Source organism: Lissotriton vulgaris, chromosome 4_1 (genome assembly GCF_964263255.1).
Source record: "Lissotriton vulgaris chromosome 4_1, aLisVul1.2, whole genome shotgun sequence".
Taxonomy (NCBI): Eukaryota; Metazoa; Chordata; class Amphibia; order Caudata; family Salamandridae; genus Lissotriton; species Lissotriton vulgaris.
The window spans coordinates 1,489,178,233-1,489,190,887 of NC_141691.1; the positions used below are offsets into that span (position 1 = coordinate 1,489,178,233).

The 12,655-nt window shown below is 42.5% G+C and overlaps 1 protein-coding gene across 1 annotated transcript in view; it reads left to right on the forward strand.

Annotated features, from left to right (window-relative positions):
* SNTG1 (syntrophin gamma 1) overlaps positions 1-12,655 on the forward strand; it is a 1,529,981-nt gene that overhangs the window by 604,033 nt on the left and 913,293 nt on the right. The window contains exon 10 of the mRNA XM_086917997.1: positions 10,190-10,319. Coding sequence (XP_086774123.1) covers positions 10,190-10,319 — 130 coding nt within the window. The remainder of the gene's footprint in view (positions 1-10,189; positions 10,320-12,655) is intronic.

Sequence of the window (12,655 nt, forward strand, 5' to 3'; positions counted from 1 at the left end):
ATGCTGGTGTAAATGTAGGTAACTTAATAGTTTATTTGACTGAAGATGCAAATCCACATTAATGTGCAGAGCTCCATTTATTCGCACCTAGATTCATACTAAATAATTAGTTATTTGTGTCAATCTATCCTGATAGGTATGGGAATCAAAGTCCACTTCCTAAAAGTGCGAAAACTAAACATTTCTGCTGCAAATTTCTAGATTACTAGCTCATCAACTTCTCTTAATCATCTTTGGCAAAGCTATAGGTAGTAACATGGCGTTCCTTGTACAACCTTGTTCCATATACAACAGGGATATTTTATGATACAGCTTTTAGAAAATTGTCACCAGCATGTACACTTGTTAGGAAACGCTCTGCTGGAAGTTGTTTTGCTGGAATTCTATTACGTGGCTTATGATTATATGAGGTTTTGCAATGCTTGTGGATTTTTATGTGCCAACACACAATTAAACCCAAAGACCGGCCATTCTATCTATATGAGAGAATATTCCAGTCAGCCGAAACCTCTGCGAGAAATATCCACCCTATTTGTTATTGTTTCAAAATCACGAGTTGTCCAGTCATATTTTCAGGAAGAACCATGAAAAAAACGGGGTATTTCCGAGACTACATCAATAAAATAAAATTTGATATTATGTGGCTAACAGAAGGTCACCATCTTCGTTTAAAACAAAATAAGTCTTGCCAATTTGAACAAGCATTTGCAATGCAATCGGTCTCGCCTTTGGGACCTTATATGTATTTAGCTATGCAGCACATAAGCCTGGGTGCTGAAACATCTACTGATCTGTAACATGGAGGGAAAGTAAGCACCAAACTGCATGACACACCAGGGATGGGAACACTTGGAGAGAAATATTGCCTTTCAGCGACAAACGGTATAGTCCAAAGCTCTGTTTCTAAAATAAAACCAGGGCTTTCGGTGGTCATATCACTGAAAATAAAAGAATTCAAAAAAATATTATTGTCTACGGGGGCTTGTGGAAGACAATTTCTATGGACTGGAATCTAAAGAATGCTAAAGTGATTCTGGTATTTTACTGACCTCTGCTGGTCGTTTTTTATCAAGACAGTTAAATAGAGGCAGTTGAACAGAAACAACATCCCTAAGCGGAAGCAGACAAGTCCTAGGGCGGATCGCTGGAGCCCACATAATGCATACACTTATGATTATATAATACATATATACTAAAGTATATACAAGAGGTCTCGAATGCTCGCCCTAAAACGTAGCTTACCCACCTGTTCTCTTTGTATTTGAATTGTGTATACAAGCATCTTGTTACAGTTTTAATGCATTACAAATTAAAGTATATTCGTTAAGAGAACTTATTTTAGCAAAAGTACAAGCATAAAACTCATGTCGGCCTCAAGAGATTTTGCACAAGTAATTTTATGCTATACTTATATTAATGCTGTTCAAAATGTCATATGCAGCAGAGATCCTGCGTGCCACCTGCATGCCATACACCTGACTATCTTCCAGACAGACTGACAATCTTTGGAGATCTATAAAATTAGTACTATGGTATTCAATTTTCATTAAAAATTATTTATAAGTGGCTTATACTGTGTGACATAAAATTGATTAACTTTAATATATCTATGCACTTAAGCTTATCTGCAGACTTTATGTATACTGAATATAACAGTTACATTTTTGTGATATTTCCATAGTCAGTCCTAATACGAGATGCAGTATTTCTTCTATTCTTGATGCTTTTCTACGTACATTATCTTATTTTTTCTCTGAATCACATTTTTATATTTTCAGATTTCCTGAAAATGCAAATCTCTTTTCTACGACGCTTGTATCATAGCCACATTTGGAAATGAGGATGCACAGTATTCCATTGATACCCCTGCCATTATTTCTCTGACTATTTGTAGAGAAGCTGGTGGTTTGACGTGGGTGTGGTGACAGTATCCAGCTGCACACCCTTTGACCTTGTGCATCTAACACCTCAACCAGAACACTTTATTTCAAGGAAATACACCTATATTCCCCCAGACTCCCTTCATAAGCAACCCCAATATTCCCCCAGTGGCTACAGGTGTGGAATTTATGGCCTGACAGGATGCCAACTGCAAAGGCATTGGGGACTTGTTCGATCCAGAAGGGCTCATGGACTTCCCCACGCTCCAAGCCTCTTATGGGCTCCCTGAGACTGCACAATGGCAATATTTAGCAGTAGCTCGCTGGGTGACGCAGCCATGGATTCTGCCACAAGCTAGTAGAGTGTTGACACCCTACTAGGTAGAGCCATTTCTCTTGCACTTGGGCCAGCCAAACACCTCCTTATTAGTAAATGTAACTTCGAAAATATCCAGACACACCTAGACTGGCTACACAAATTGTGAAACATAACAGGGATGGAGAAGCTAGCTGCTGGGGCAATGCAGAATTCTCCTGTTTGACAAGATGTGGCAACCCGCCCTAGCAAACATCTCTGCCGAATTCAGGGAATTCTGCTGCCCCCACTACCTTTAAATTCTGCGTTTAATACCAGCAGAGGCACCCAGTGACCACCACAGTACCTGACTGCATCCCCCAGATTCCACCGCTGATGAGCAACAGATCATCAGCGGTGGCATCTTTTTGTCCCCTCTAACATATCCTTCTTGTTAGTCCTCTTTATTTAACTGCAATTTCTACACCTACAAGCGGATGTAGGTGGGTGGTATTGCATTACATCTAAATTTGAAATAAAAAAACAGATCTAAATCCTAATACACCAGAAAAAAATGCTTATTGATTGTTTTCAAGTACGCAATTACAGAGAGGGCTGCCCTGCCCATCTATTTTTCACCTTTCTCATTGTGCTCCAATTTACAAATGAAAGCTGTTTGAACATTGTCTATTGGCGGTAGTGTTGGATTTAAAGCCAGGTTAAAAAGCCGAAAATTGAACACCCAAATAAAATCATGCCAGGTGGCGTCTTTATCTTTTCAGAACTATCAACATTAATTCTTTCATTTTTTAATCATAAAATGCATAATTATAAGCAAATTATATGTTTTCAATTTAGCTTTGAAATTAGCTGGGTTTCATTGGATCACTATCATCTGAAAATTCCAGATTTTATGTGAGAGCCATGCCAGGATAGAGTCTACTACCTGAGTACTTTCCTAGCTAGGGATATGGTAAGACATTCCACAGCCAGAAGCAGGGGGTAATTTCCATGCATGCTCTTACACATGCCAAGTCAAGAGGTTTTCAATTTCAGTGTAAGAGTGTTGGTGCCTGTATGAATTTTATAGCAAGGAAAGATAACTGCTGCCATCTGTTAGAAACTGGGTTGTTGGTTGACTGGGTGTGAGCCCTAGTGAAACAACAGCCATAATCTCTTGAAGGGTCACCCCTAAAAATTCCCTAAATTAACCTGTGCTTAACCCTTAGTAGCTTGGCACAAAAAGCAGTCAGGCGTACCTTAGGGGCAGTGTATAAACTATTGATGCTGCTCACAAACAGTAAGAAAGTGAAAACACAACACAAGAAAAATTAGAGTCAAGTTTAATAAATTATTTGACACTAAAACAAGAAAAATCCAATTAGTGGAGCTGGAGCTATGATTTTTAAAAATGTTTAGCTAAAACTAATACATAAAAGATCAAAGAACCAACTGGGGACATCTAGTTGCAGAAAACCGTGTCAAAGTAAATAACTATGGCTGACAGCGATGAAGCGCAATTTGGATACAATAAGGGGATTGAGCCTGGTCAGTGCTTACCTTCAGACTTTGAAAAATTCTTGAGAAAAATGGTATGAGAAGTTAAAGTTCAGGGGGGTCAAGGTTGCAGGATGTGTCCAATGAGGGAGCATCATAGTCGGATAGAATTGGGTCAAAGTAGCGTGAAGATCTTTACATTCGGACTTAGGGCCCCATTAGGATGGCGCGGGAATTGCCCTCCCGGGCCGGCGGTAGTCACCGCCGCCCCCTCCCAGGGGCAATCTGCCCGCCAACCCTGTAGAAAAGACCCCCGCCATATTACAATGGCTGGAGGGTCCACGTTGGACGGAAAGACAGCCCGCTGATTTTCCTCCCGGTCGACATGTCGACCAGACGGAAAAGGTTCAATATGGTGGCGGTGTCTGAAAGACACAGGCAGCCATAATAGAATGTGCATTTTTGAATGCCTTTCTGTGGCGCCCGCCGTAATGTTAAAAATACGGGATGCGCCCGCCAGTGTGGCGGGCGCATCATAATGGGGTGTGCGGGACCACTGCAAGCATTTCGGGTGGTCCCATTCTCCACTGGTATACTAATGTGCCCCTTAGTCTCTGAATTGGAAGTTGAAATTCTCTTTCAAGAATGAGGCAGAGGGCTGTATCCGAAGAGAATTGCATGAGGACGGATACCCCTTTGGTGAAAGACTGCTGAAGCGGATTTGCAGCTGCAAAGAAGAGACTAGCACAAAGTCAATCCGACCAGCAGTGAACCTCTGGTGGAATGGCAATAAGGTTAGTCCCATTATCCTCCTAGTTCTCAGATCAGTTTTTAGCCAAGAATTCCCCATTTTTGCTGTCTGAACAGCTTTAGAACCACTTGCAAGGGTCCAGGACTGGGGAGCCAACACTTGGAGTGCCAGGACTCACTCAAGCTGGGTCTAGTTATGTGTTCAAGATGGACAAATCCTTTTGTGTCCCTGTGGCTCTGAAAAGGAGGCCAGTAAACTAGCTCTTGTGAGGTACTCTCGAGGTCCTGGGAGAGTTGGAGATCCAGTCCTGGTCTCCAGGCCGAATGTAGCAAAACAGCAGGACAAACAGGGTGACACTTCATACAGGTCAGCAGTCTTGCACTGCAGCAGTACCACAAAGTGAAGTTCTTTCAGCAGCACAGCAGTCCTTCTATCTGGCAGAGTATTCACAGGTCCAGAAGTGTACAGAAGAGTTGGTGTCTCAAGTCCTACTTTTACACCCTGGTGCCCAGTGTCTGAAAGGTGAGAGAAGCTTCTAGACAGTGGCTTTAAAGTGCATGGCATTTCCTGCTTCCCCTGCCCTGACTCCAAGCTGACTGAAGTGACAATCCAGGGTCATTGGGCTCTTTGTGTGAAGGAAGAGCACAGGCAATTCAGTTGTAAGTGGTGCTGTGCTCAGCTACGCCCCATCCTGTCACCAAATGGCCAATTGTTGGAAATCGCCTTTTTTGTGGGGTTATCCACACACTTTTTGCTTCTTCCTCCTTTGTTGTTCCTGACCTGTGGTTGTTGGCTACAGGCCTCTGTGCACTTTTCTACTACTGATCAGTGATAAAGTGCATATGCACTCTGTGTAAATTGTTATTGTGATTGGTTATCCTTGATTTCCATATTTGTCTTACTAGTAGGTTGCTAGTAAAGTGCACTGATTGTGCCAGGGCTGGTTACTCAAATGCTACTAGTGGGCTTGCAGCACTGACTGTGCCACCCACAAATTAGTAGCCCTGAAAAGATGTCTCCGGCCTGCCACCGAAGTGCCTGTGCGCAGGGTGTTAACTGCCATGTTTACCTGGCCAGTACTCCCAATTGCCGGGCCTTACCCTACCCATTTCTTACACATATGACACCCCTATGGTAGGCCTAAGGTACCCCCCTGGGCAGGGTGCAGTGTATGTGAAAGCTAGGACATGTACTAGTGTGTGTAACATGTTCTGATAGTGAAATACTGCCAATTTAGTTTTTTACTATTGAAAGGCTATCTTGCCCGTAGGCCAGAATGGGAAATGCTGTGTAACATGTTTACCTGCATATCTTCCCATAGACGTGAGATAGAAAATTGGATTCTGGTATACCTGAACTCAGAATTTAATAACATATCTTTTAGTAAAATGTTTTTTAAATTCAGTGTTCTGCTCGTTTGTGGATTGACTGTCTGGTTTGAGAGTGACAGGAACTGGGGTGGCTTCAGGAGTCTGGGTGAGCCAGCACTAGGCTGAATAGATCTGAATTTGGAGTGGTGGGAGGAGTAGCACCTGGGTCTGAATAGGGCTGTGCCTGCCTTCCACAATGATGGCTCCACCTCCTGCAGTGCATCTGAAGACCCTGGCCCGTACTCACAAAGGAAGAAGTTTTGCACTGGCAGAGTGCACCCCAAACTGGTCTGGACTGGGTCAAGGACCCCTTACACCTAGAGAACAAAGACTTTGGGGGTATAAATATGAGAGCTGAAACCCCTGAACTTTAGATCATCCTGGAATTCAAGAGGAACCTTTGCCAAGGAGAAGCTGAAGAGAAGGACTCCCTTGATGTGTGTTCTGGGGCTAACCTGCAGTTACTATTCTGCCAAGGAAAGGAGAATGACTTTGCTGTGTGCTGTGACCCCTCCTTGAAGAAGATCTTCATGGGACTGAGGAGAGCTGGACTCCTGTTTAGAAGTCCCAGGAACAAAATAAATTCCCCCCAGTTCTTCCTGAACTCTGTATGAATTCTGACCTGCCTAGAGTGCTTGATCCAGTTGTGGGGCCTCTGGAGGTTGTTGCTGCTGTTTGGGAGCTGGAAGAAGAAGAAGCGTGCAAAGAACTGCAAAACCTGTTGCATCGCACTTTTTGAGGCACGTTTCACTGGCACATCTTGACGGCGCAAAAAGATTTTCATCACAATGCCGTGCCACTGCGTAGATTGTCGCAGCGCCTGTCGCCGCTGAAAGAACCGACGCATCAGGAATCGCAGCTGAAGAGGACCGACGCCGCGCAACGCTGCCAGATCAATCGCTTTCGGATCCTCAAGATCTACGCATCGTAATTGTGCGAGACGCTTTCGCAACGCATCACCTGCGAACCGGAACCGGCAAAAAGACTCAATACCTCGCTCCCCCTACAGACTGGACTTGACGCAACACATCCGCTGTGTGCGCGGGGCTGTCGCATCGCCTCCTAAGGGTCTCAGGAGTTTTGCATCTCTTTGTTTTTCGACGCTGCAGCTGTTTGGCTTGGGAACTTTTGTCGCATCTCCAGTTACTTTGGTGCAAAGTCATGTATCTATAGATTTCTATGGTACAAGTTCTTCAAACCTTTTTAAAGTCATATTTTTAAACTGTTTATGTTGGATTTTTGCTGTTTTGGTCTGTGTAGTTTAGATAAAGAGACTTTATTTATTCTAAACTGGTGTGGTGTCCATTTGTGGTATTTTCACTGTGTTACTGTGAGTGTTGGTACAAATACTTTACACATTGCTTTTGGGATAAGCCTGTCTGCTTGTGACAAGCTACCAAGGGGGTGAGCAGGGGTTATCCAAAGAGTGTATCCCCCTTACCCTGACTAGAAGCTAGGGTCCCTATTTGGTCAAAGGTACCTACCTCTGCCAACTAGAGACCCCCAGTTCTAACACCCATCCATTCAGGCACACCTCATCCTTCTACTGTGTGACTGTCTAGGAGAAATTCTCAAAGTTTAATTGTCATTTACAGCCAGCCAGGGGGCCCAGCCAGACCATAGGCACAAAAGGGCCTAGGGCATAACAATGCCAACTTTCTAAAAGTGGCATTTTTAAAATAGTGATTAAAGACTTGACTTGACCATTATATGGGGCTCTAATCCAAAATTTCCAAGACCCAAAACATGAGATATCTACCAGCTTCCAATTGTAAATTACAGCTTATTAAATGTAACAATGTTATCCAATGGGAGAGATAGGTGTCACAGTAGTGAAAAACAAATGTTGGTGCTTTTCACTACCAGGACATGTAATACTTAAAAGTACATGTCCATCTTTTAATTACACAGCACCCTGCCCTAGGTTGCCTTGGGCCTACCTTAGGGGAGAATTATATGTAACAAACGGTAGGTTTAAGGCTTGGCATTGGGGTTTAAATGCAAAGTCGACCTGGCAGTTTACAACTGCATTCAGGCTGCACTGGCAGACCTGGAGAACGTTTTGAAGTGCAACTTTAGTGGTTGGCACAATAAGTGCTTTAGGACCTCTAATAGCATTTAATTTACAGGCCCTGGGTATTTGGTATACAACTCTACAAGGGACTCACAAGTAAATTAAATATGGCTATTGGGTACGAGTCAATGTAACCATGTTTTAGGGGATGAGCACTAGCACTTAACAATGGTTAGTAGTGGTAAGGTGCACAGAGTCCTAAGGCCAGCAGCGATAAATACAGCAAAAAAGAAGGTGGTGCAGCAAAATGTTTGGGGTAAGACCACCCTAAGACTGGCAGGTATAACACCATCACATCCTGTTTTGAAGCTGTTGTGGCTTGAGACACATTGCACTAACTTCTTAGATGATTACTAGTTGTATAATATCCTACTAGTCTTATAAACATTGCTCAAGAGGAAGCAATCACACCATTTTTGGCTGGGAACACTTAGAAGCCATCTGATGGTAGTACATGAATCTAGAATATGAATTAGTTATTATACATATAGCTCATAAATGTTAACTTGTGCAGAACTATTTCTTCTCCGCATGTACTGCTTTTTTTATTTATCTTAATATGAAAAGTTAACGTTATTATGTGGTACATCTGGCAGCCAGCTTGCAGATAATGAGTATAATGGGCAAAAGAATAATATATGTTACAAGATGGATGAACACTTTGTATAGAACACCTGACATTCAGTACTTTCCCTTCATTTTTATTTTTTCCAATTCAGAAAGCAGACAGGAAATCGTTAAAGTTGTCTAGAGTCATTTCACATACTTCAATGAACTCATGAATAATTCAGAGACAGATCATGTTTGCTAACCCAAAAATCCATAGCCAGCTGGAAAAGTCAGAAGATAATTATTGAGTTTGAAAGGAATTTGGGAAATATTAATATTTGGGTGAAAACATCCAGATAGTGATATACTACTGTGATCGTTTTCTTGCACACTTCACAGTGTCTCGTTTATATTGCAATAAATGCTTAAAACGTTAATCATTTATCAGAGCCTTAGATAAATAGCCATTGAAAGGTATTCTATAATTGTACCTTAAATACTCCTTAAGAGGCATTTTAATCTTCTGCAATCATGCTAAGAATACAGTTAGGAGTATAGGGTTTGATTTATGATCCCCTTTTCACAAACTTGTTTTTGCAACTTGCACACCGAGTGGTTGGTAAATGGGATTGTAATTTACAGTGACTAATAGAAATAGTCCATTCGCAGGGGTTTTGCAAACCGGCCTAATGAATAATATTTTTGCAGGTCATAGTTTGCGACCCCCTCTGCATCGTTGCAGATGCATAGATGGTGTCCTGCAAGTCCAGCAGACCTACATCCATATTTGTGTTCTCAAGTGGGAAACACTTTTTTTTAAAGCAGTCCACGTCCATTAAAGAGCTCTAGGCTGATTTTGGAAAAATAGTTTCCCATTTGGGGGAAATTGTGAGGAAGAATTAGTGGTTGCTTGTGCCCCCTGGGGCCATGCAACACGATTTCCACAGGGGATGGGGCCCCATCAGGATAGCATTCACTTATTAATAAATCACCACCACAACTTGAGACATGGTTAGTTTTTAATGACTTTCAATTGCATTCAATTCCTCTTTCATGCCTCTCGTATGTGAATTTGGAAAAGGGTCACAAAACCCCTTTTATGAACTGAACAAGTCTTCCTACTTGTAGAAGCGGTTTTGCACATTACAAAAAAAGATTTTGTAGTTGTAAAGCTTGATTCACCAGTTTAGCGACTGCAAACAAATTAAATAAATTGCCGTATTATTTGTGAAAAATGTATAATTCAGCTACATTCTGAGGGCCCGATTCACAAAGAGCCTCTGCAGTTGGAATTGCGGTGCAAAGATTCTGCCCCGAGTGTGGAGATTCTGCCCCGAGTGTGGAGATTCTGCCTCGAGTGTGGAGATTCTACCTCGAGTGTGGAGATTCTGCCCCGAGTGCGGAGATTCTGCCTCGAGTGTGGAGATTCTGCCCCGATAGCGGAGATTCTGCCTCGAGTGTGGAGATTCTGCCTCGAGTGTGGAAATTCTGCCCCGAGTGTGGAGATTCTGCCCCGATAGCGGAGATTCTGCCTCGAGTGTGGAGATTCTGTCTCAAGTGTGGAAATTCTGTCTCGAGTGTGGAGATTCTGTCCCCAGTGTAGTGATTCCTCCATGACTGCAGAGTCTTTGCTGTGACTGCGGAGGATCTTTATGAATCAGGCCCTATGTGTAACTTAAATAGAAACAAATGTTTAAGACTGACTTGGGTTCTGGTTCAGTGAAAGGGTTGAGCTTTCTTATAACCACCTTGTCTATTCTGATATTCCTACAGGCAAAATGCCTTCCAGGTGATTGCTGTGGATGGGGTTTGCAGCGGAGTAATTCAGTCCCTCTCTGCGGATGACAATGCTGAGTGGCTCCAAGCAATATCAATTACCGTGTCCAACCTCACAAAGCACAATGTAAGTACGAGTCCTGCAACCTTTGCCCCTGTGTGATCTCATGCAGACCCTCATGAGTTACATTTTATTGCAGATTGCATTCCATCACACAAGACATCAACATACTCTGTTTTACACCAAGAGGCGGATTTACTTCCATTCCCATATCTCTCACTTACTTATACACCTATTGTTACTCTATTTTCTATGATTTCCACTAAGTGATTCATATTTGCATGATCATTTACCAACAGTAAAGAATATGGATTATCAAATCTGTGAAGAAACATCCTGAAACAGTTGCACAATTACCACTTCATCCATGTCGGCAAGTCGGTGTAAAGTGAAAAACATATCCCAATTGCTAAAGACCTATGAGTGAAGTAGAAAGGTGTAGTGTTAGTACAATCTTCATTTTTGCAAATTTACTTCATTAATACATAATTCAGACATTTATTTCCTAGCTATAGACTGGCCTTGCCTGGTTAAGAACAGCAGTTATGCCCAAATGGAAGGCATTTTCACATACATACATTTGGATTGGCTTTCTGCAGATTATTTTCTCGCCTGATGTCAGGGTATTTGTAAGCCATATGTGCCTGCTCAGTTCAGTTTTTCTTTTAAATAATTTTTGGTGTTCATACTGCTTATAAAGTGTATTTCTCTGTTTCTAAAATGTGCTCCAGTCTTAATTCCACCACTGTCACACTTTCTGTTGTGTTTGATATTTTTAAAGGCTCTTTTTCTTGCAATACACTTTTTTGACTTATTTGCCTATTGTGAAGGAAGGAGGGGTGGTGTTGCGATCTAGAGTGTGTGTAATCTTGGGGACGTGGGGACAGCAGTTGCTGCCGGAAATTGAGAGACTTGGGATGAAATACATTTGAGGCAACTGTACTTGGTGTCTCACTTCTTTTTACTCAGTCACTAATTTTAATGAACCAGTACTGGTCTCTGACCTTGGGTATGATGACTAGTAGCGCAGCAAGAGTGTCATGGGCGCTAGTGCATGGAAGTGCATGGCTTCACGTCACCAGTCTTTGTAAGTATAAACATCTTTGCCTTTTGTTTTCTCATTGTTTTGTTATTTGTAAAACTTGATTCCCTGTTGATTAATTTGCTGCAAAGGAACCTAATGCCGCGACGTTCTCGGTGCTCGGTGACAGAGCGCTTCAAACTATTTGTATGATAGTCTCACTGGCTGCCCTAGCAAGGAAGCACCTTTGGCACTTGCTCAAGGCACGGCATCTTACAGAGAAGACCAAACTCTAGACTGAGGATGAGCTTATGAAGTGGGGTTCCAGCCAATTGTTTCTACTTTCTATGTGTCTCTAGACCACTGAGCCTTGTACTACTGGTAACTAACCTCTTTTTAGCAAGCCAATTTTCAAGGAGTGTTGTTGTGAGCCTATTAGCAGTGAGATGCGCATTTGCATTTGAAAGGCTATCTGTGCCCTCTCACCTGCTGGGCTGTTTGAACCGGAATTGCCTACAAGATGAAAGTCAAAAAGTCAGAAACTGAGGGCCTCATTTACATGCCCATTGTGCCGCCGCTGTATCACATTTCTTAATGCACCGGCAATGCAATGGGCTTGCCCATATTTACAAGGCCACATACAGTCACCCACCCTGACTTTTTATGGTCTTGTAAATATGGGTCCTTTTTATTCATTACTCTGCATGAAAGGTACACTCCATGGGTGTTTTTGTGGGTGTTCCCACGCAACGTCTATGGACCCTGACACATTCTCAGATTAACAACTTTTTGATAAACTGGGAATGTGTCAGAATCCTATGCCTCCCCAGGGGAGATGTATGAGTGGTGCAATGGGGAGAAATACTTGTTATTTCTCCTTGGTTGTCCCTCTTTCTATGCATGCTGCATCCTGCAACATTCATAGAAAAAGGAAAAAGCCATTACTGATTGTTTGTATGCCGAAAGGTGTCCCTTCCAGGACAGGGAGGTTTCCATTCCTACACATCCCCACAACGCAGGCACCCTTGCAACATGACGCAAGGATGACTGCACTTGTGCAGCAAGCCAATTGTGAGCCGGCGCCGGGTAAATACACACAGATGCATTGTATTGTTATTAATATGATGAATCCCTGTTATTTCAAAATGAAGCAGCTCGGCACAGCAAAATGGCTTGCGTCGCCACGCTGCATAATTTTGTGGTAAATAAGGCCCTTAATTTTACTTTGCATTTCACAATCCTGCCAAATGGCACTACAACATATGATAGCATCAGCCATGCATGTGTTATCATCCAACATGTTGCATTATGGTGCTTGTAGTTTTTCTTTTAATTGTTTCGTTATTAGCTCAAACTCCAGCATACACAGTTCTGTCGACTA